The sequence below is a fragment of the Sphaerodactylus townsendi genome, linkage group LG11 (assembly GCF_021028975.2).
Source record: "Sphaerodactylus townsendi isolate TG3544 linkage group LG11, MPM_Stown_v2.3, whole genome shotgun sequence".
NCBI classification, from domain to species: Eukaryota; Metazoa; Chordata; class Lepidosauria; order Squamata; family Sphaerodactylidae; genus Sphaerodactylus; species Sphaerodactylus townsendi.
In genome coordinates, this window is record NC_059435.1 from 72,940,616 (window position 1) to 72,965,615 (window position 25,000).

General features: G+C 46.7%; 1 protein-coding gene across 2 annotated transcripts in view; it reads right to left on the reverse strand.

The window, feature by feature from the left end:
- The window catches only part of LOC125441220 (corticotropin-releasing factor receptor 2), a 207,686-nt gene that overhangs the window by 31,334 nt on the left and 151,352 nt on the right, over positions 1-25,000 (reverse strand). For both annotated transcript variants that reach the window (XM_048511647.1, XM_048511646.1), the window contains 4 exons: positions 11,747-11,864; positions 6,130-6,283; positions 4,127-4,187; positions 489-561 (listed from right to left, as the gene is read on the reverse strand). In XM_048511647.1, coding sequence (XP_048367604.1) covers positions 489-561; positions 4,127-4,187; positions 6,130-6,283; positions 11,747-11,864 — 406 coding nt within the window. The remainder of the gene's footprint in view (positions 1-488; positions 562-4,126; positions 4,188-6,129; positions 6,284-11,746; positions 11,865-25,000) is intronic.

The window sequence follows — 25,000 nt, forward strand, 5'->3', positions numbered from 1 at the left end:
TGGTGGACACCAGCAGATGCATTGGGGGTATCACAGATGCTATCCAACCGACTCTGTGACACTGTTAGATACTGATAAGCGCATCGGGGATATCACAGATGCTATCCAATTGGCGCTATACAATACGGAGTGAATTAATAGCTTTCCTGGATCCTTTCTTTGACAAACGATTGATGCGCAGACTCAGCTGCTGATTAAAATACTAGCTCTCCTCCCCCCCAAATCTTCACACAACTGAACTACTGCATGGGGAATTCTTGTTGCCTTCTGATTTAATCTATGTGCGTCGGTGCATGAATATGCATTACACGAAGGAGAGAACAGTAACAAAATCCAGAAAACAAACACAGAGGAACGGCAGCTTACTTGCTGCCCCGAAACAGGAAACTCTCTACCTCCCAGACCCCCATTTAGGGAGACATTCAGAGAAGGAGAATGTCACAAGCATCTATAATTGGGATGAGAAGTCTTAAAGAGAGAAATCTTACCAGCAAAACAAGAATGACTGGTCCTTGATAGATGTAGTCTATGTATTTCCCCGGTTCCTTTCCAAACCAGCATCTGTAAATAGGAAGTCATTTATAAAGCCAATTCAAATGCCATACATCAAGAAAATTACTGCGAGGCCAACTTGCCCCATTAGGAATTACACACAATTACCTTCCAAATTGGGAGTTTTGGTTTTCATCTTAATTATGCATACACAAAGGCATGAATGGATCCACCTCTCTGCCGTCAAACTTGTTCTCTTCAGGCAGAAGTGGTAAGTGACTGATTCATTATTGCTATTATCATTCATTATCATTTTCGTCGTAGTTTTTAAAAGAGCCGTAAAAAGAATTTGACGGTCACAGAGGGTGAAATGTTTTAATATCACGGGGGCCGGCTTGCATACTTGCAAGGCTCATTTCAGCGTTAAGCGGACTCGCATTAGCCAATCGGCCATCACATGTCAAAGCAAACCTTTCCGGTTGTGGGCTTCTTAAAGACAGAACTATGTTGGACAGATGCTGGATGAGGTGGATCCAAATCAGCGGGACTCTCCTGGTGTCCTTATTTGCAGCAGTGGTGTAGTGGTTAAGAGCAGGTGCACTCTAATCCGGAGAACCGGGTTTGATTCCCCATTCTGCCACTTGAGCTGTGGAGGCTTATCTGGGGAACTAGATCAGCCTGTGCACTCCAACTTACACCAGCTGGGTGACCTTGGGCTAGTCACAGACCTTGGGCTAGTCACAGGGAAGAATTAGGACTAATAAAAGGAAACACTTCTTCACGCAACGTGTGATGGGTGTTTGGAATATGCTGCCACAGGAGGTGGTGATGGCCACTAACCTGGATAGCTTTAAAAGGGGCTTGGGCAGATTTATGGAGGAGAAGTCGATTTATGGCTACCAATCTTGATCCTCTTTGATCTGAGATTGCAAATGCCTTAACAGTCCAGGTGCTCGGGAGCAGCAGCAGCAGGCCCTTGCTTTCACATCCTGCAACGCGGAGCTCTCCAAATCTAGTGGGCCACTGCGAGTAGCAGAGTGCTGGACTAGATGGACTCTGGTCTGATCCAGCTGGCTTGTTCTTATGTTCTTATGTTCTTACTGAGCTCTCTCCCACCCACCTCACAGGGTGTTTGTTGTGGGGGTGGGTGGGAAAGGCAAGGAGATTGTAAGCCCCTTTGAGTTTCCTACAGGAGAGGGGGGGTATAAATCCAAACTCTTCTCTCTTCTACCTGTGAATCCCAGTGCCAGGATGCAACATCAAGGGAAGGCCTCTGCCTCTATGCCCTGGTGTTGACCCTCCAGAGCATAAGTGTCAAACTCGTGGCCCTCCAGATGTTATGGACTACAGTTCCCATCATCCCCTGCCAGCATGGCTAATTGCTCATGCTGGCAAAGGATGATGGGAACTGTAGTCCATAACATCTGGAGGGCTGTGAGCTTGACACCTGTGCCATAGAGTTTTCAAGGCAAGAGATGCTCGTAGGTGATCTGCCTGTGCCTGGACCGAGAGAGTTCTGAGAGAACTCTGACTGGCCCAAGCCCACCCAGCAAGTTTCATATGGACGAGTGGGGAATAAACCCAGTTCTCCAGATTAGAGTCTGCTGCTCTTAACTGCAACACCCCACTGACTCTCTTATGTCAACCTTATTGTCAGTTTCGATTCTATCTCGTTTCTGTTCCTGTTGTTGATGGTTTTTTTACTTTTGAGATTCTGTCTTGTTCCTAGCCACGGCCTATACATTTCCTGCCCCTGGAAAGTGTAATTTGTTCCAGTACCCACCGATGCAGTATATTAAAAACAGAAAAGATTTTCAATGTTATAAACATGTCTACAGCACTAATGGAGAAGTGAGAGGAAGATCGAATCAATTGGTATACCCCTTGACTCCCTTCTACCTTTAACTTGTTCAGAATCGTATAAATTATTAAAACAAAAATTGTTGGTGAGAGAATGGAACTATTAACTCTGGCAGCGAGGAAAACTTGTTCACCTTTACATCTATCAATCCCCTTACAACATAACAGAATGGCCTCCTATCTGTAATCTGACCAATCCAGATCAGAGAAGAGTTTTTTCACTCGCTCGCTTCAATGTTTTCCCTTCTGCCATACTACGAGGTAGATATAACAATCTAGAAATGTGCAAAAGGGTGTGTTCATGTGATGCAAATCAATTAGAAACATTAACTCACCAATTATTCTGTTGTCCTAAATCAGTATTAGAATCAAATACTCTAGGTTGCTTTCTATGATACCTAGCGAGCTGGATGAACTAAGCAGACTATTGTTTTTATTAAATAATTCTGATGCCACATTCTGTAAAATGGCTGCAAACTTTCTGCTGGAAATATCCCATAAGCAACAGTATGTATGAATCAACTTCATTTGTTATATGTTGCAAGCTTGTATTTTGATGCGATTTTGATGTGATTTTATATTGTATATGCCAAATAAAGGCTGAATGAATGAAAGAAAGAAAGAAAGAAAGAAAGAAAGAAAGAAAGAAAGAAAGAAAGAAAGAAAGAAAGAAAGAAAGAAAGAAAGAAAGAAAGAAAGAAAGAAAGAAAGAAAGAAAGAAAGAAAGAAAGAAAAACTAATGGAGAAGAAATAATGTTATGTTTAGGATAAGTGGCACATAACCAATAAGTTATTAATAGTGAAGAGGATAGTAAAGAGGACTAAATAATTATTTAACTTCGTAACATAGAGACATAAAGAGGATGAAAATGAGTTTAACTTCTAGTGAGACACTGATAGTATTTTTCTTTTGTGTTATGGGATTGTGGTTGATTATCGTGATATTTATGACGTTTATTATTACCTGTGGAATTTAATAAAGATTATTTATTTTTAAGAGTATTCTGTCCCAGTAATTAACACCAACCCATGCTGTAAAGTAACTCCGACAAAGCTGATATAATCATCCTGGCTTGTGAATGCGCCCTTATGATACACTGGTTATGCGATAGAGAAAAAAAAATTCCTTTCAAAAATGGAGGCTGGAAAGGATGAGAAAATGGCTGAATTCCGCCTCATGGATGACATCTCACCACCATTCGGAATAATATGGTTTGGGAAGTAATATGTGAAATAAATGCAACCTTCAAAGAAGGAGACTCCACCACTCTCCAAGGAATTCCGTGCCTCGGAGTGTGGTGGAGTCTCCTTCTTTGGAGGTTTTTAAGCAGAGGCTGGATGAACATATGTCGGGAGTGCTTTGATTGTGTGTTCCTGCATTGCAGGGGGTTGGACTGGATGCCACTTGTGGTCTCTTCCAACTCTATGGCCCCTTCCACACACGCAAAATAATGCATTTTCAAACCACTTTCACCATTGTTTGCAAGTGGATTTTGCCATTCCGCACAGCTTCAAAGAGCATTGAAAGCAGTTTGAAAGTGCATTATTCTGCATGTGCGGAAGGAGCCTATAATTCTGTGATTCTAAAAGACAAGGAAAAAAAACTGGTGGAGGTGTGCGGAACGATTTCATAGAAAGATGTGATGCAGAAAAGGTCTGTGAGTTGTTGGATATGGTGCTATCACCACCGTTCACCTCTCGGATAGGAGGCAAAAGATTGCACTCTTGTTCTCTGTAGCAGGCAGAAGAGAACGGATCAAATTGTTCTACTTACAGCTCATTTTCATAATACAGCTTGCAGACGGCCCAAGCGACAATGATTGGAAAAGGTATACCTACAAGGGGAAAGAGGAGATGGTCGCGATCACTTTGACAAATACAACTTTCCCAAGAGGAAACGTCAGGGTGGCAGGGCGTACCGCCCAGGGGACATACGGGGTGCAGTGACCCTGGACTGCGGCCATTTAGTCACGTGGGGCGCAGAAAATCACCCTCCCACATCCCTTCTCCTCCCCCCCGGTCCATACACTGACTTCAACATCTGGTGCAAAAAAAAGTTTGGTTGTGGTGGGAGACGGTGGCCGCCCATACGTGGGGGGCAGGGGCGAGGCGGGGCAGAAAACTCAGATTATGCACCAGGCTACATTTTCCCTAGATACGCCTCTGCAGGGTGGAACCTCTGTTGGGCTCTCTGAGTGAATGGGCTTTCTGAGTTGCTGTCTTGGACTGCTTCACTGAGAAAAGCAATGCCACTCCATTCATTCAGATGGAAGGACTGAAGCTCCGCCCCGGCGTCTCCCGTCGGCCCGGCACAACACAGCAAAATGCATGGAAATAGCTACAGGCCATTTTCCGGTCCGCACAACTTGTGACTCACAAATCGAAGCACGGTGGACATCGCTACCGGTGACAGAAGGAATGAGAAAGGGACCTTCTGAGTATAAGCGTGTGAGAGAGACCTAGTACTGAGAGACAGTGTGGTATGGTGGTTAGAGGGCTGGTTTTAAGCTATTATAGCATAAAAGTATTAACATGTTCAATAGACCTTTACGCATTTGGTGCAGAGTGGGACTGGTTTTAACTTCCAGGCGGGGCCTAGAGATCTCTTGGAGTTACAACTGATCTCCAAACTGCAGAGATAAATTCCCCTGGAGGAAACGGCGACCTTGCAGGGCGGTTTAACATTCTGAGGTTCCCCACCTCCCTAAACTTTGATGTACCCCAGGATCCACCCCCAAACCTTCAGGAATTTTTCAACCCAAAGTTGGCAACTCTATCCCCATCACTAGAATTACAATGGATGATCACACGACAGAGACCAGTTCCTTTGGAGAAAATGGCTACTTGGGAGGGTGGGGCAGTGGTGGGATCCAAAAATTTTAGTAACAGGTTCCCATGGTGGTGGGATTCGAACAGTGGCGTAGTGCCAATGGGGCTGGGCGAGCACGACAGGGGCGTGGTCCGGCATTCCGGGGGCGGGGCATTAATAATTTCTCTGTTACTGTAAAAAACTCTGACTGTGAAAAAAAAAGTTCCTAATTTCCAGCTGGTATCTGTCTGTCCATAATTTAAACTCATTCTAGCAAGTCCTATCGTCTACTGCCAACAGAAACAACCACTTCTCCTCTAATTGACTGCCTGTCAAATACTTAATACTTTCAAATACTTAATTTTGTTTCTAGAAATCAAAAGAAGGAGACTTTCCTTCAACAAGGAACTTCACCGTATTTCTAAAACATGTTTTTAGAACAGCCCAACAACAGGGAGAATTATCCCGTTATCTACCTTCGCTAACCAGCCACATAGGAAACAACAGGACTTGATGATTTTGGGACCTAATGGAATTTCTAATGGAAAAGCAGACCCAATTAGTAACCCCCTCTCGGCACACACAAATAATTAGTAACCCACTCTCGGGAACTGGCGAGAACCTGCTGGATCCCACCTCTGGGGTGGGGTCTTGGGCATTATACTCCGCTGAGCTCCCTCCCTTTCCCAAGCCCCTCCCACACCAGGCCCCGCCTCCTGGAGGCGGGGCCTGGTGTGGGCAGAGCTTGGGAAAGGGAGGGATCTCAGCAACCAGGAGTTGATCAACCGAAGTGTGATCCCGCCTGCTTCAGCCCTGGCATCTAAAGCCCTCCGGTCGGCCCAGCAACACCTTGCTAGTTTCTGCCCCCTACTCAGCTTCCATTTCAGTGGAGCACGTGCTGAACCAATCCTTTTGGAACAAGCAAACTGCTCAGAACAGAAACTCGGACTCATTTCGAGGCCACTTACACCATCCGATGAAGAGAAAGACCCATTTCCTGAGCTTGTCCGTAGAGTAGGTCATCACGATGGCCGTGTGCAGGTAGCAGCCTTCCACGAACATCCAGAAGAAATTGGTCACCACAAAGTAGTTGAAAATCGTCGTGATGCAGCGGCACCATGGCTGGCAACGAGATCAAAGAGGATTTGTTCGTCAAGCTTGCGGGGAAACCGCCTGCGATCTGGAACCGCTGAAATAACAGAATCTTAACGGGACGCCCAAACGAGACGGGAAGCTTTGAGAACTCCCTCGAAACGTGAATTGAATTCAGATGACTTGGCGCATTTTTAATCCAACGCTATCTCAAAAAAGCTGAGGGCGGCAGACAGACCCTATGGGCTTGCCAATTTCCAGGTGGGGTCTGGAGATCAGGAAAACACGAAAACTGGATGAGCTAACTCCAGAAAAACACTCGCCCCAAACAGGGAAGTGCGACAAACTGATTTATAGCATGAATGACGAGTCTAAACGCATTAATAGTGTTTTTCTGGAGTTAGCTCATCCAGTTTCCATGTTTTCCTTTTCTCACCCTCGCCTTTCGTTTTCCTGTCCGGGGTCTGGAGATCTCCAAGAATTACAGCTGGTCTCTGGACGACAGAGACGGAGAAAATGGCTGCTATGGAGGTTGGATTCTGTGGCATTATGCCCCACTGACCTTTCTCCCCTTCCCAAACGCCACCTTCCACAAGCTCTACCCTCTAATCTCCAGGAATTTCCCAACCTGGATTTGGCAACTGGACCTCCCGGCTTCATCCTCAGAGCAATCTTGTGAGAGCTGGTGGGAGCTCTGTTATGGACGCTGGCTGGGTGATCTCGGGCCCAGCACAAAGTCCGTTGTGAAGAACAGAAAAAAATGATGTTCTAAGCCACAGGTGTTAAACTCGCGCCCCTCCAGATGTTATGGACTACAGTTCCCATGATCCCCATGCCAGCATCATGCTGGCAGGGGATGATGGGAACTGTAGTCCATAACATCTGGAGGGCGTGAGTTTGACACCTATGTTCTAAGCGGTTCCAGCTGGGGAGGTCACCCAAAAAGCTTTGGTTGAAAAAAAAACCTGAATTCTGCAACCCACATAATTTTTGAATAGCAAGCAATATTTATGCAATCCTTTTTAGTTTGCACAAAGAAGAGAAGAAGAAGAGTTTGGATTTATATCCCTAACCCTAAGCCTAATCTACTAAGTTCCCGATTGGTTTCAAAGATTTCACAAGGCCTGCCTAGATGATATGCCAAGTTGACTAGAGATGTCCGCACCATATGGACTAGAGACGTAAGCAAACCGGATTGATTTGTAGAAGAAGAAGAAGAGTTTGGATTCATACATCCCCTTTCTCTCCTGTAAGGAGACTCAAAGGGGTTTACAATCTCCTTTCCCTTCCGCCCCCCCCCCCACAACAAACACCCTGTGAGGTAGGTGGGGCTGAGAGAGCTCCGAAGAACTGTGACTAGCCCAAGGTTTCCTAGCTGGCACATGTTGGAGTGCACAAGCTAATCTAGTTCACCAGAAGCTTCCATAGCTCAAGTGGCAGAACGGGGAATCAAACCCGGTTCCCCAGATTAGAGTGCACCTGTTCTCAAAGCATTCTGCTTCTACTTCTCGTGGGGACAGGCCAAGAATCACCGCAACCCACCCCAATGACTACAGCAATTCTTATTCAGCCATTTTTTGGGGTTGCAGACCCACAAGGTATATTCTCCTTTGGCACTCAAGTACAGTGTAATACTGCAACCTCAGGAACTAGAACTTGCTTTTTCCCTTCAGGAAATTTGAATCCTCACACCACGTTGTACTCTTGTGTTACACTTCAAAGGAACTGCAAATCTGCAGCAGCGCAAATAATAATTGTGTTCAAACCGACACATTCGTAAAATTAATTTTTATGAGAAAAAGTCAAAAATCAGCAGCCACAAAAGGAGGAAAGAAAAGAAGTTAATGAATTTCCCTCCTGCCCCGGCAGATAGATAATCACCGCGGTTCATGAAGCATGAGATTACACCTGCCGATTTTTAAGCAGGCGTAATCGCATCTCCTTTGCGGAGTGGGGCGGAGAATGATCAAATTGTACAGCTGAATGATCAAACAGACCTGAAAGAGATCTATCTCGCATTTCCCTGAAGAATCAGATCTCTGACCTCATTTGCACAAAACATAAGAACATAAGAACTAGCCTGCTGGATGAGACCAGAGTCCATCTAGTCCAGCACTCTGCTACTCGCAGTGGCCCACCAGGTGCCTTTGGGAGCTCACCTGCAGGAGGTGAAAGCAATGGCCTTCTGCTGCTGCTGCTGCTCCTGAGCACCTGGTCTGCTAAGGCATTTGCAATCTGAGATCAAGGAGGATCAAGATTGGTAGCCATAGATCGACTTCTCCTCCATCAATCTGTCCTTAGCAGACCAGGTGCTCAGATATAAGTTCCACAAAAAGAGATAAAATACATGATGCTTTTCCCATTCTACTTAAGCGCAGTGGCGTAGCGCCCACGGGGCGGCGTGATGCCTGGGGCAGAGCAGCGGCGGAGGCATGGCAGGGCTGTCGAGGGGGGCGTGGCAGAGGCATTCCGGGGACCTTCCAGGGTGGGAGATGCCACGGCAGGCGCGCGCGCGCCCTGGGTGCAGTTTCCCCTCACTCTGCCTCTGTTTCAGGGCAAAAACGAAAGATTGTGATCAGCAGAGTTTTTGTTTTGTTCCGATGAAGCTGACTGAAACAGGTAAGAAGGTATCTTCCATGGAACTCTCTCAGCCTTTTTGATCCCTTTCTTCACCTCAGGAATGCAGGACAGCAAATACGCCTACATTTTATTGTCATGACCCCCTGGGTCTTCTAGGGAGCAGCAGTGGCGTAGTGGCTAAGAGCAGGTGCACTCTGATCTGGAGGACTGGCTTGGATTCCCTGCCTGCCGCTGAGTTGTGGGAGGCAGGCTCTGGGAATCTAGATTAGCTCTGTGCACTCCCACACACAATTCAGTCAAGGACCTTGGGCTAACCGCCTCGAGCTCCCTCTTAGTCTCCACCTACCTCACAGGGTGCTTCATATTGGGGCGTAAGGATTGTCATCAGCTCCCTTGAGTCTCCTGCAGGAGTAGGGAAGATATAAACTAAAACTACTCTTCTCTCTCTCTTCTTCTTCTTCTTCTTCTTCTTTTTCTTCTTCTTCTTCCTAGTTCGCCGTTCTATCTACCACTCCACACCAGCCTTTTATGTTCTTAACAAAAACGGTATGAATCCATTGATGTGTGTGCAAGAGAGACAGAGAAAGAGGGAGGGAGAGAAGAGAGGGAGAAAGAGAGACGCAGCCATTTGCGCTAGTCCTGCGATGAAAAAGCGAAGGAGAGATGAGATCAGACAGACGGAGGTGAAAAACATATTTCTGAAACTTGGACAAGCAGGGGACATAATTCAGTCTAGCAGAATCCTATTATATAGGACAGGGCTGTATCCAAGAGGCAGAAATTATTTATAGGAGTGGGACCTGTTTCCCAAAAAAGGGGAAAGATTAATGGGTTGAATTTTTTTCTTTTTCTCTCAAGAAGATCTGGAAGAGGACCGGCATGGTAAATTACTGGAAAGGCCAGAGTAAGCCGGAAAGGTGAGCAGAGAGAGGCGGCATAAAAAGTCATTTGGGAATGACTGTTCTCTGGCTGCATTGGTAGTACCAGCAATAGGCCATGCTCTTTATAGTGTAAAAGAAGTTAAAATGACAGGAAATAAAAGAGGGAAGGGAGGGAAAGGAAGGGTAATGTTATTTTCATGGGGAAAAGAGCCATTACAGGGTTTTCCAGAAGGGTTTGAAGGCACAGAGGAGGCAAATTCAAAGCACAGCAGATGAACGCATGGAGCTTCCTTAATCTGGTCCATTATGCATGGAAGGCTTACATCGGGACTCTTTTCTCCACAATGGGCTTGCAGAGGGCTCTCCTCACGTTTCACAGTTTACATGTGAGGAGGCATTCCCTCCTTTCCCCAGAACTTTTCTGCAAGAGCTCTCCTGGCCTGGTTCTCTTAACTCCACCCATCAAATGATTCTTAAAGGCACATACTATCGATACTACTGTTCCTAAAGTATCGATACTACTGTTCCAAAAGTAATCCTTCCTTTCCCCCATGAAAGATGCAAAGCAATTCCCGGACTCACAGGCTGCTAAAGAAGGGGCCATCTTAGACCAGATATTATCTTCCCCTCCTCTCCCCTCCCCTCCCCTCCACACAACACTTCCTTGCTGCTGCTGCTGCTGCTGCTGCTGCTGCTGTCGCTGGCGCCGGAGTAGAGAGGCTTGTTATTTCCAACTCTCTTTATATTGATATCTCAAAATATCAAGAGAATTTCAGGTCGGTGTTGTGTGAGTGAGCTTCTTTTCTGCTACTTAAAGCAGTTGGCAACATGGAAGGGGGGGCAAGGGAGAAGTGGCATGAGGAAGAGGGAAGTCTGGCTGTGGGTGGAGGGAAGATCTCCAGGGCAAAGCTGTGGTCCCGGCAAATCTCCCTGCTCTGGCGGTGAAGCAAAAGTCATGCTAAAAGTGGTCTTGCTTGCTGTGGAGAGAATGGAAAGTGAAAGCGGGGCTTGAGGAAACAGGTCCATACAAGAAATCTTGCTGAAAGGGACATTCCCTCCCCTCCTGCAGCAAGCACATTGTGCGTAATCGGCCACCGAATCAGAAGAAAAATAACAGGGGGAAAAACCAACAAGTTTATCCCACAAAACATTCCCTTCTCATTGGACATAGTGTGTAACACACTTCTCTCTGTGATACGTCTCTAAAGATGCCAGCCACAGATGCAGGCGAAACGTTAGGAACAAGATCTACCAGACCACGGCAACACAGCCCGGAAAACCCAAAACAACCAATCCAGAGCCTGTTTATTGGCTAAAGGTCTGAGAGCAGAGGTGGGATCCAGCAGGTTCTTACAGGTTCCCGAGAGTAGGTTACTAATTATTTGTGTGTGCTGAGAGGGGGTTACTAATTGGTGGTTTTACCACGTGATTTTTGCCTTAGTTACGCCCCTCCTCTGCTCCTCAGCAATAGCGTGCAGAACTTGAAGCAGTCTAGCAGGAGGTGCACTGACGTGAGTGGCAGCCTTCGCCTGCGTGCATTCGTTTCCTTGCCATAGCCCTGCCCAGCAATGCCCCGCCCCCAGAATGCCCAGTCACGCACCCGTTGTGCCCCGCCCATTCCCACTGGCGCTACGCCACTGTTTGAATCCCACCACCATGGGAACCTGTTAGTAAAATTTTTGGATCCCACCACTGTCTGAGACCTAACACTGAATAACCTCACAGGGTTGCAATAAGGGTAAAATAGAGGAGAATGTTGTAACTTACTTTAGTTGCAGAGAACAGGTGGGGTATTAATGAAGTAAACAAACAGATAAATGCAGGCATATTACAGAAAGGAATGCTGCCCTGTAAATAGTTTGCTGCTTCACCTCATCTTTAAGGTGGGCGCATAGTGTCTGCTTGAAAGAATACAACCGGTATTGACGGCATAGCAAAAGTAATCTCCAGTGGGGACTGCGACGCCCACGCCACAAACGGAAACTACTTTTAAATGAAACGCGGCCATTTCGCCTTTTGCCAGAATAAGTACCTCGTTGCTTTCGTGGATGTTGTGGTCAATCATCTGAAGCACAAACCACATCACGTTCCGCAGGATGAATGTTGTGATCAAGTTCCAGTGGATGATGTTCCGAAGGCAACGGATGCTCCTAGAGAGGAAGATCTACATCAGTCATCAGAAAGAGGGCAGGTCCCTTCTTCTATTAGCAAGGCGGAGGGCTTTTAGAAACTGGCTGCGAATTCATTTTCTCTCAGACTGTAATTCCCTGGTCCGCCGTCTGCTCTCTGACACCCATTCCAACCCCTGTTTTTCCATAATTGAAAGAAAAAATGGCCTCTATTGGACTGTCAGTAGATTCACTTTGCCCTTTGTCCTATTCAGAAGCTTATAGGAAATTAAAAGGTCAACTATTGGATAGAGAGTTCTCTACCCTAATCACCAAGCGAGCTAAGAAAGAAAACGCAATTTGCCCCCCCCCCCCGTATTTTTTTCTCTCCCATAGTTGAACGGGGCCACTTGGCACACTACCTCGTGTATTGCTTTAATAAATAAACTCCCCTGCTCAAAGGAGAGCCATAATGCCTGCCAGTGGTTTAATAAGTTATGCCTTCTACTGCCTTGTTACATGGCAGATTTTAATAAGCAAGTAAAAGTGTTGCTAAAAGATTGCAGTGCCTCAGGTAACGCATGGCGTCCAGTTGGAATCTCTTGGCTCCACCAATTACTACACTGTCTCAGATTCAAGGAAATCAGATCCAAGTATGTGAATCTTACTCCTTTACATTTACCCCATCTCCCCGATTTAATTAGATTACACTACTTGTTGGACAATCCTGATCCTTCTCTCTGTATGATAGTGCAGACTTTCTCCTGGAAATTACTAAAACGCCAATAGATTTCCTTCGACCTAACATTTATTTCCTGTATTGTATATGCTTTTTAATCTGTTTTTTATTATTGTTGTACTGTTGTCTATGCCAATAAAGGCTTGCTATTTAACAGTGAAGAAGAAGAAGAAGAAGAGTTTGGATTTATATCCCCCCTTTCTCTCCTGCAGGAGACTCAAAGGGGCTTACAATCTCCTTCCCCTTCCCCCCTCACAACAAATACCCTGTGAGGTGGGTGGGGCTGCGAGAGCTCTGAGAAGCTGTGACTAGCCCAAGGTCACCCAGCTGGCGTGTGTGGGAGTGTACAGGCTAATCTGAATTCCCCAGATAAGCCTCCACAGCTCAGGCGGCAGAGCTGGGAATCAAACCCGGTTCCTCCAGATTAGATACACGAGCTCTTAACCTCCTACGCCACTGCTGCTCCTACGCCACTGCTGCTATCAGTGGATGATATTCCGAAGGCAACGGATGCTCCCAGAGAGGCAGATCTACATCTGTCATCAGAAAGAGAGCAGCCCCCTTCTTTTATTAGCAAGGTGACAAACCCTGAGGCATAGGTGTCAAACTCATGGCCCTCCAGATGTTAGGTGTCAAACTCATGGCCCTCCAGATGTTATGGACTACAGTTCCCATCATCCCCCGCCAGCACAATGCTGGCAGGGGATGATGGGAACTGTAGTCCATAACATCTGGAGGGGCGCGAGTTTGACACCTGTGTTGAGGATATGCAGACCCCAAGGTTCCACATCCCCTTGGACTCCCCACAACAGACACCTTGTGAGTTGGATGGCGCTGAGTGAGTTCAGAAACAGCTGTGATAGGGCCAAGCAGCAGGCTTCATGTGGAGGAATTGGGGAATCGAACCCAATTCTCCCCCTCAAGTATGAACCACAAGAAGTGGATTTATACTCCGCTTTTCTCAAGCGTAAAGAGTCTTAAAGTGGCTTACAATTGCCTTCCCTTCCTCCTTCCACAACAGGTGCTTTGTGAGGTTTGTGGGACTCAGAGAGTTCTGAGAGAACTGTGGCTGGCCAGCAGGCTTCATGTGGAGAAGTGGGGTATTAAACCCGGTTCTCCAGGTAAGAGGAGAACCACTACACCATGCTGGCGGTGCAAATTTTGGCAAAGGGCTTCCATTGTGATAGATGTTAACTATGAACTGCCTCGGAAGTCCATTTCTGGACTTCAAAACAGGATATAAGCATAGGAAATAAATACATTTTTGAACAAAGCAACCCCACAACAAATACCTTGTGAGGCAGGTGGGACTGAGAGAATTCTGAGAGAACTGTGGCTAGCTCATGGTCACCCAGCAGGAATGTAGGAGTGTGGAAATGCATCTGGTTTACCAGATAAGCCTCTGCCACTCAGGTGGAGGAGTGGGGAATCAAACCTGGTTCTCCAGATAAGAATCTACCTGCTCTTAACCACTATACCACTACATATATTTTAAATCCGTAATGTACTGAGGGCATTTATATTAAAAAACTTTTTATACCAATAAAGGTTATTGACTGACTGATTGAACTGAAAATTGGTGCTTCAGCAACAATTAACACGTCTTTTATTTCCCCCTACCTTTCGCCTCTTGAGTCCTCATTGGGCTAGGACTCAGGAGAACACAACTGATGTAAAAGTCCCCTAGACACGTCAGCTGTGACAAGACATTAAACTGTGACCTAACAACGCTGGGAACATTTCACTTCTAGGAACAGGAAAGATGTCTGAGGGGGGATATGATTGAAGTCTCTAAAATTATGCCTGGGGTAGAAAATGTTGACAAAGAGAAATTTTTCTCTCTTTCTCACAATACTAGAACCAGGGGGCATACATTGAAAATGCTGGGGGGAAGAATTAGGACCAACTAAAGGAAACACTTCTTCACGCAACGTGTGATTGGTGTTAGGAATATGCTGCCACAGGAGGTGGTGATGGCCACTAACCTGGATAGCTTTAAAAGGGGCTTGGACAGATTTATGGAGGAGAAGTCGATCTATGGCTACCAATCTTGATCCTCCTTGATCTGAGATTGCAAATGCCTTAACAGTCCAGGTGCTCGGGAGCAGCAGCCGCAGAAGGCCATTGCTTTCACATCCTGCACGTGAGCTCCCAAAGGCACCTGGTGGGCCACTACGAGTAGCAGAGAGCTGGACTAGATGGACTCTGGTCTGATCCAGCTGGCTTGTTCTTATGTTCTTATGTTCTCTTTGCAAAACTGCTCCTGCATTTCCCAAATTATGCCGACCCCCGCTGTGTGTTTTTTAATAAGCAAACCGCACACTTCTGCCCGATGCTGAATTTTGGTAACAAAATCCTGACAACATAATCCTTTGGAGTTAAGCAGAGTGTGGCTCAGATTTCAACCACTTAACTAAATAAGGAACATCATGAGAGTCCAGTCCTAGGCGTGTTTATCAAGAAGTAAGCCCTGCTTTATTCAGTAAATCCCACTTCAAGGATTTAGTGGCTCTGCAGACCTCTTGAATTTCCACGGCCAACTTCTAAATTAGCTTCTCGCTGAGAAAACACCAGAAGATTCTGAGGGAAGGTGGTCTCAACGTCATGAATCAACGGATGGCTGTCAAGAACATCCCAAGATATAGGAGTCCATTTGTAATGATCTCATCTGTGGAAATGGAGTTTATTTGCTTTTCCATCACCCAGCTGTCCTCTGTGAGCTGGGTCTAGTGTTGTAACTGGAAGATTTAGTAAGGTTTAAAAACCTTCATGAGGAGAATTACAGCTCTCTTCTTCCGAATTGATACCGAGAGGTGGCTGCCCACGTTGTTTGTCAAGAACTGTTTTCTTTTGGGCTTCTACATCAGCAGAGTTTCAGACTGTGGCCCTCTCCGCACGGACCTCCGAAAACATTTGTCAAAGTTTGTAAAATGTTTTCAATCACCCCCTTCTGTTTGCACTAACCCAGAGGTGGGATCCAGCAGGTTCTCACAGGTTCCCGAGAGTAGGTTACTAATTATTTGTGTGTGCCGAGAGGGGGTTGCTAATTGGTGATTTTGCCACGTGATTTTGGCCTTAGTTACGCCCCTCCTCTCAGCAGTAGTGCGCAGAACTTGAAGCAGTCTAGCAGGAGGTGCACTGGCGTGCGTGGCAGCCTGCGCCTGCGTGCATTCGTTTCCTGCCCTAAGCGATTCATGCTAGCTGCTGCCCCTTGCCACAGCCCCGCCCAGGAATGCCCCGCAACAGAATGCCCGGCCACGCCCCCGTCGTGCCCCACCCAGCCCCATTGGCGCTACGCCACAGTTTGAATCCCAACACCATGGGAACCTGTTACTACATTTTTTGGATCCCACCACTGCACTAACCCCCTTGAAATGGCTCCTGGAATGATTCCTGAAGTGATTCCTGAAATGACCATTTTGTGATCCCCTGCCCTGTTTTTAGTTCTGTGCTGAATCGATGCTACAATGTTTTGAAGTCTCGTGCTGCATTCTCTACTCCTCATATACTCGATGCTTTGAAAAGGCTTTGAAATGCTCAGGTATAGGATGGGTGACACCTGGCTTGACAACAGTACACGTGAAAGGGATCTGGGAGTCTGAGTAGAGCACAAACTGACCATGAGTCAGCAGTGTGATACAACAGCCAAGAAGGCAAATGCAATTCTGGGATGCATCAATAAGAGTATAGTGTCTAGATCGAGGAAACATAAAAACTAGCCTGCTGGATCAGACCAGAGTCCATCTAGTCCAGCACTCTGCTACTCGCAGTGGCCCACCAGGTGCCTTTGGGAGCTCACATGCAGGAGGTGAAAGCAAAGGCCTTCTGCTGCTGCTGCTCCTGTAATAGTACCTCTCTATTCTGAACTGGTCAGACTTCACCTGGAGTTCTGTACTCAGTTCTGGGCATCGTAATTTAAGAAGGATATTGACAAGCTGGAACATGTCCAGAGGAGGGCAACCAAAATGGTAAAAGGTCTGGAATCCATGCCCTACGATTAGATATTTGGAGGGATGTCATGTTGGTGAGGGAGCAAGCTTGTTTTCTGCTGCCTCAGAGACTAGGACATGGAGTTATGGATTCAAAGTGCAGGAAAAGAGATTCCGCCTAAACATTAGGAAGAACTTTATGACTGTCAGGGCTGAACAACCGTGGAATTCACTGCCTCAGGTCCCTTCCGCACATGCAAAATAATGCCTTTTCAAACCACTTTCACAACTGTTTGCAAGTGGATTTTGCTATTCTGCACAGCTTCAAAAAGCACTGAAAGCAGTTTGAAAGTGCATTATTCTGCATGTGCGGAATGAGCGTCAGAGAGTGGTGGAGTCTCCTTCTTTGGAGGTTTTTAAACAGAGGCTGGATGAACATATATCGGGAGTGCTTTGATTGTGTGTTCCTGCATGGCAGGGGGTTGGACTTGATGGCCCTTGGGGTCTCTTCCAATTCTATAATTCTGTGATTCCAAGATTGCCCCCCACCCCCACCCCCATGAAAGAACAAACAGCTAAATGCTGCAAATAAACAGACGGGCGGGAATGGAGTGAGCTCGAAAAATGGCACCGAAGAGGGCATTCAGGAACGCGTGAGAAACATAGTCAATAGATCAAGTTCCAAACAAATTTGAGAATTATCATTCATTTTTATGCACTGTCCTTGCCAAAACCATTATTTTCGGCATTATCAAAAATGGTACTTTGATACAAGCGCAATAACCGTTCATTGAATGACTATCACCAATATTTGCTTTTTGCAAATATTGGTAGGTACTAGGAGCCAGGCGGAGAATTCTACAACCAAGACAGCCTGGCATGTTGAGTTCTGTGGCGGGCAGAGGCATTCCTCCCATTGGGCAAAGTGGGCAGTTGCCCAGGGCGCCCCCTTGTGGGGGGCACCAAAAATGCAGGTGGGATTTTTTTGAATTTTCAGTGTTTTTTCTGTTTTTTGGCCTGCAGGAGGCGCAGTTTCTAGGCTAGCAGCACCAAAATTTCAGGGATTTTTCAGGAGACTATCCTGTTGATATCACCCAAGTTTGGTAAGGTTTAGTTTAGGGAGTCCAAAGTTAAGGACTCCCATAGGGAGTGTCCCCATCCCCCATTGTTTCAAATGGGAGCTACTAGGAGATCGGGGCTACACCTTTGGGGGTCCATAACTTTGAACCCCCTGAACCAAACTTCACCAAACATGGCTGGGATCATCAGTAGGGGCTCATGAAGATACTCTGAAATTTTGGTGCCGCTATCTTAATAATTGCACCCCTGACAACAGGCACACCCTAAATTTCCCCAGATTCTCCTTTTAAATCCACCCCCTTCCTGCCAATGCTGGTTTTCTTTCTTTCTTTCTTTTATTCTTTCAATGCCTAATAAAGGTTGTTGTTGTTGTTGTTGGGGGGGGGGGGCATCAAATCCAGGTTTTGCCCAGGGCTCCAGTTTGCCTAGGTACGCCACTGGTGGCGGGTGGAGGGGTGTGTGTTCAACCCTGCTAACATCTTTTTCTGAGACAGACTAAAGCTTCTAATGCAGGGGACCAATTTGCACAGTTTGGAAATTAATGATGTCGGATGAACCCCCGTGGCAGAATAATTCTCTTCACTTGTCTGGGACTCCGGCAAAGCTGCTGCACGGTTAATGGGTTTTCGCCCTCCAATCTCATCTCTCGTTTTGCAGCTGCTAAAAGCGCTAAATACCTTCCCTAGACCGCTCGGAGACTCCCTTCCGCTGCTGTGTTCTGGTGGCTTGAATATTTTAGGAACTTTTCAGGACCCACAGAGAATCTTAATGCAAAAACTATTTTCCGAAACTCTGCTGTCAAAAAATGTTTTGGAAAAAAGATGCCTGACGTGACCTGGGAGGCATTTCGATGTTTTCTTTTTAATCACGCTCAGCAAAAATTCTCCTCCAGGAGAGGAGAAGGATGTTGTGTGAATTCCTCACAACTTTAGAAGCCATTTTTTCTTCTTTTTGCTTACAAACCTGGAACAGGGTTAACAATGAAAGGATTAGCTGGTGTGTACCTGCCTCACGCATAGCCCTCGGCTGAAAAATAATGATACGTTCTGGTGCTAAATCAAAGCCGAGCGAAAGGAAACAAGAGAGGGAAAGACAGATTAACGTGGAAGCTGAAAGATGTGACGATAGACAAGGCACGTAGTAGGAGCCGGACTCGAGAAGACGCACAGCGCACCAGAAACTCAGTTTTCCCTTTCAGAATGTATACCCTGCACGGGAAAAGTCAATGCAGTGCACTGGTTAGTGTCAGACTAGGACAGGGGTGGCCAACCTATGGCACTCCAGATGTTCATGGACTGCAATTCCCATCAGCCCCTACCAGCATGGCCATGCTGGCAGGGGCTGATGGGAATTGTAGTCCATGGACATCTGGAGTGCCATAGGTTGGCCACGCCTGGTCTAGGATCTGTGAGGAGCCGGTTCAAATTCCCACTCTGCTGTGAACCTCACTAAGGCTCATTCCACACATGCAGAATAATGCACTTTCAAACTGCTTTCAGCGATCTTTGAAGCTGTGCGGAATGGCAAAATCCACTTGCAAACAGTTGTGAAAGTGGTTTGAAAACGCATTATTTTGCATGTGCGGAAGAGGCCTAAATGATTTTAAGCTTGTTTCTCAGCCTCAGAAATAAATATACCTCCCCTAGGTTGCAATGCAGAGGTAGGCAATAGAATCATAAAGTTGGAAGAGACCCCAAGGGCCATCAGGCCCAACCCCCTGCCATGTAGGTATATACAATCAAAGCACACTTGACAGATGGCCATCCAGCCTCTCTTTTAAAACCTCCAAAGAGGGGGGGAGGAGGAAGAGGAGGAGGAGGAGGAGAAGGAGAAGGAGAAGGAGAAGGAGAAGGAGAAGAAGAAGAAGAAGAAGAAGAAGAAGAAGAAGAAGAAGAAGAAGAAGAAGAAGAAGAAGAAGAAGAAGAAGAAGAAGAAGAAGAAGAAGAAGAAGAAGAGGAGGAGGAGGAGGAGGAGGAGGAGGAGGAGGAGTTTGGATTTATATCCCCCTTTCTCTCCTGGGGCTTACAATCTCCTTGCCCTTCCCCCCTCACAACAAACACCCTGTGAGGTAGGTGGGGCTGAGAGAGCTCTGAGAAGCTGTGACTAGCCCAAGGTCTTCCAGCTGGTGTGTGTGGGAGTGTACAGGTTAATCTGAATTCCCCAGATAAGCCTGCACAGCTCAGGCGGCAGGTGGCAGAGCTGGGAATCAAACCCGGTTCCTCCAGATTAGAGACTCCATCACTCTCCGAGGCAGTGAATTCCACTGTCGAACAGCCCTGACAGTCAGGACGTTCTTCCTGATGTTTGGGTGGAATCTCTTTTCCTTCCCCTTGGACCCATCGCTCCTGGTCCTAGTCTCTGGAGTCACCCCCTATTGTTTGCCAGCACAAGCGAGCTTTTTGGGAAGGCGGCACAGAAATCTTCTAGATCAGGGGTAGGGAACCTGCGGCTCTCCAGATGTTCAGGAACTACAATTCCCATCAGCCCCTACCAGCATGGCCAATTGGCTGATGGGAATTGCAGTTCCTGAACATCTGGAGAGCCGCAGGTTCCCTACCCCTGATCTAGATCAACAAATAACCCATAAAAATATTTGAAACATGAATCAGAGAACATTTTCTCATCCTTGGTCCCAAAGAGGCAGTCAAAAGCTCTTCCCCCACAGTAACATTTGGCCATAAAAGCCGCAGCTATGTTTCGTAACTATTGGAGAGGTATGGAACCCTTGTCCCTGAACTGAAATGGGAAACACGCTTCCCTCTGAAGTGATTTATTTGCACAGCCTGATGTCCTCTCATTGCTAGTGATATTACTGATTTCAAGAACCGCACACTTTTTCTGTCAAAAAGCCCTCCTCATATGAAGGAGTCGAGCCCGTCTAGTATTTTTGGCATGTTCTTTGCTTCCTCGTGCTGGAATTTTCCTGCCAAATGTATGTAATTTCAGCCAGGTTTTGTGTAACCGGCAGAAAATGGACAAAATGGAAGCGCTCTCAACAATGACCCATAAAAACAAAAAAGAATCATTACTGTTCCATCACAATAAAACGGCCAACCTTTGTAGACCATTTAATCATTACAGATTTAACCCCCTCATCTTCTGTATCCCATTGTAGTAGCATCTTATACATTTTGGTAAACTATTTGTCATCATTTCTACATAAGAGCCCTTCGGGGGTTAAAAATAAAAATAAACAAAAAAAACAAAAAGAAATAAAAAGGAAACTTTTGCATACCTCTTAAGGGGTTAACAGCAGGTGGATTCTAATCTGGAAAATCACGTTTGATTCTAATCTGGAGAACCAGATTTGATTCCCCACTCCTCCACCTGAGAGGCGGAGGCTTATCTGGTGAACTGGATTTGTCTCCACACTCCTACATTCCTGCTGGGTGACCTTGGGCTAGTCACAGTTCTCTCTGAACTCTCTCAGCCCCACCTGCCTCACCAGGTGTCTGTTGTGGGGAGAGGAAGGGAAAGGAGCTTGTAAGCCACCCTGAGTCTCCTACAGAAGAGAAAGGCGGGGTATAAATCTAACTCTTCTTCTTCTTATCATCACAGGAGTTTACCCCTGGGTTTTTGTGCAATTTACTGATCTAGTAAATAAGTGGGCTTTAGATCAAATCAAGCCTCCCTAGATGTTGAAATGACTATCCTACTTTGGTCAGATTATGAGATGACTCCTGGGAAAAGACAGTAATCCTAGGAAGAGTTGAAGGCAGCAGGAAAAGAAAGTCCAACCTGAGATGGAGGGACTCAAGAGAGGAAGCCACGACCCTCAGTTTGCAAAACCTGACCAAGGTTGTTGATGATGGGATGTTTTGAGGCCATTCATTCATAGGCCCCTTCCGCACATGCAGAATAATGGACTTTCGATCCACTTTCAATCCACTTTGCAGCTGTGCGGAATAGCAAGATCCACTTGCAAACAATTGTGATAGCGGATTGAAAGTGCGTTATTCGGCATGTGCGGAAGGGGCTATAGGGTCGCCATGAGTGGGATGGATGGCACTGAATACACATAAAGAAGAAGAAGAGTTGGATTTAGACCTCGCTTTTCTCAACTGTCAGGTGTCTCAAAGCGGTTGACAAACTCCTCCCCCCCCACAACAAACACCCTGTGAGGTAGGTGGGGCTGAGAGAGCTCTGAAGAACTATGACTAGCCCAAGGTCACCCAACTGGCATGTGTTGGAGTGCCCAAGCTAATCAGGTTCACCAGATAAGCCTCCACAGCTCAAGTGGCAGAGCAGGGAATCAAACCCGTTTCTCCAGATTACATTACACCTGCTCTTAACCACACAGAGAGATAGAGAGGGAGGGAGGGAGAGAGGGTGAGAGGGAGAGAGGGTGAGAGGGAGAGGGAGAGAGGGAGGGAGGGAGAGGGAGAGAGAGAGAGAGGGAGGGAGGGGGAGAGAGAGAGAGAGAGAGGGAAGGAGGGGGGAGGGGGGAGGGAGAGATGTACCACCTGTGCGGAAAAGGCATGTTCAGGGATGTGACTCAGGCAGACTGACAGTTGAGAAAAGCGGCGTCTTCTTCTTTATGTGTATTATTTTAACGAGTGCGAACGATCCTGATGCCCCTTTGAATTCAGAGTGAAAGACTGCTCCAATTTCATGTGATGTAGAGATGCAAGCGGATTGACTTGCTGCTCGCAAAGGCTAACTGGAAGGAGGCAGGCCAGATCAGGGACTCACTCAGAGATGCAATGGCTGCCTCCTTTGTGGCACATTTTCTGTGCATTTGATGGCTGACTTTGCATTAAACAAAACAAAACAAAAACCCAAACAAACCAGGGAGCATAGTCCGGCCCAATTTACACCCTGCTGTATCACTGTTTTTAACGGGAAGGCAAAGGCATATAATGAAATCTCTCTTGAGCTACCATCAATGGAAAGATGTATAACTCTGAATCCTGCCGAATGTTACGTCAATTCAAGGGTAGCACAGAAAGCCCCGCCTCTTTACATTTCGAGGGAGGATGTAGCCCTTTTTTCTTTCAAAGCCAGCCTGCTCTGGCAACGACACAAATAATTAAAATTAGCAATTATAATAGTGTATGATTGACACAGTCCTGCTTATCGGAATATCTGCCCGGAATGAATTGCAAACAGTGACCTTTGGGAACGCTCATGGAAGCCCGCCTCCTAATTCCATGTTGCATTTCATTAATAAGGATGTTCAATTAGGGCAGCTGTTTTGGAAAAAAATCTGCCATTAAGAATTTGGCAGGAGGACGCTTCCCTCAGCTTCACCTCTCAGACTCTAAGGGCTTGAACAAATGAGACAAAGATAACAACTCTTGGCTCATCCGTAAAATGAAAAGAATGCGCAGCCTCAGTTTGCCTGCGGGTCATGTGCGGAAGTGAGGGGACGGTTAACCCTTCCCTCTCCGCTGAGTTTCTCAGCTTAAAACTGACTCCCTTCTTCTGCTATTAGCATTTTAAAGGGAACAAAAACAAACTTTTAAAAACAGATTAAAAAAAACCATACTTTAGACTAGGGGACTCCGGTTGCAAGCAGCACATTGGAGTGAAGGGTTGAAGAGATAACCCCCTCGTCCAGTGGTGGGATCCAAAAATTTTAGCAACAGGTTCCCATGGTGGTGGGATTCAAACAGTGGCGTAGCGCCAATGGGGCTGGGCGGGGCACAACGGGGCGTGGCCGGGCATTCCGGGGCGGGGCATTAATACTTTCTCTGTTACTGTAAAAAAACTCTTACTGTAAGAAAAAGTTCCTAATTTCCAGCTGGTATCTTTCTGTCCATAATTTAAACTCATTATAGCAAGTCCTATCGTCTACTGCCAACAGAAAAAAACTACTTCTCCTCTAATTGACTGCCTGTCAAATACTTAATACTTTCAAATACTTAATTTTGTTTCTAAAAATCAAAAGAAGGATACTTTCCTTAAACAAGGAACTTGACCATATTACTAAAACATGTTTTTAAAACAGCCCAACAGGGAGAATTATCTCCTGTTTTTTACCTTCGCTAACCAGCCACATAGGAAACAACAGGACTTTATGATTTTTGGACCTAGTGGAATTTCTAACGGAAAAGCGGACCCAATTAGTAACCCCCACTCGGCACGCACAAATAATTAGTAACCCACTCTCGGGAACTGGTGAGAACCTGCTGGACCCCACCTCTGCCCTCGTTCCTGTGGCCTTGAGTCAAAATAACACTACTCAAAGTTTACCAGGCCTTCCAGGTCTCAACTGTCCATCTCTTTATCCTGCTGTGCTCAGCAGGGCAGGTGAAAATGGGGGAGGGGGGTCATTTCCTCCAGGGGAACCAATCTGCGTTATCTGGAAACCAATTGTAATTCTGGAAGAACTTTAGGCAGTGGTGTAGAACCCACGGGACAGGGGGGGAGGGCGCAACGCCCTGGGCGGAGTAGTGGCGGAAGTGTGGCCAGGCCATCGAGGGGGCGTGACAGGGGCATAGCATTCCAGGGCGGGGCAGGGAGGGGATGCTGCAGCAGGGGTGCAGGGCACGGCACATCCCGGGCGTGGTTTCCCCTTGCTCCGCCTCTGACTTTAGCCTCTACCAGAAGGTTGGTAACCCTATGCAGAATCTTTGTAAACATTCTATGATCTCACAGCAGCTCAGCCAATGGCTGGGGAGGGAGCTCAGAAAGGCAGAGTGCTCCCCCCATCTGCAAATGAAAGCAAGCGAACCTGCAGAAGGGAATGTAACAATGGATTCCCCGTACCCAAATAGAAACCTTCTGTTCCCTTCTCCAAGAGATTTGTGAATCTCCTCCTGCAACCGTGGTTTGTTGGGGGGGGGTGTTTTTTTTGTTTTTTGTTTTGTTTAATGCAAATGCACAGAAAATGTGCCACAAAGGAGGCAGCCATTGCAGCAGTAGCGTAGTGGCGTAGTGGCTAAGAGCAGGTGCACTCTGATCTGGAGGAACTGGGTTTGATTCCCAGCTCTGCCTCTTGAGTTGTGGAGGCTTATCTGGGGAATTCAGATTAGCCTGGGCACTCCCACACATGCCAGCTGGGTGACCTTGGGCTAGTCACAGCTTCTCAGAGCTCTCTCAGTCCCACCCACCTCACAGGGTGTTTGTTGTGAGGGGGGAAGGGAAAGGGGATTGTAAGCCCCCTTGAGTCTCCTTACAGGAGAGAAAGGGGGATATAAATCCAAACTACTCCTCCTCCTCCTCCTCCTCTCCTCCTCCTCCTCCTCCTCCTCCTCCTCCTTCCCCTTCTCCTTCTTCCCTGCCTCCTCTCCCGCTAATTTTGGGAGAGGAAGACCTCCGCCTCTATTTTCGACAAGCCACTCTAAGCCCAGCTACCTCACTGCAGGTCACCTTTCCAAGGTGTTTTCAACCCCTTCAAAACATCCCGTCGGGCCTAATTAACATGCGGCAAGGAGCCGGCCGCTTCTGGCCTGAAATTGCCCACGAAGCCGGCAGCTGATTAAAAC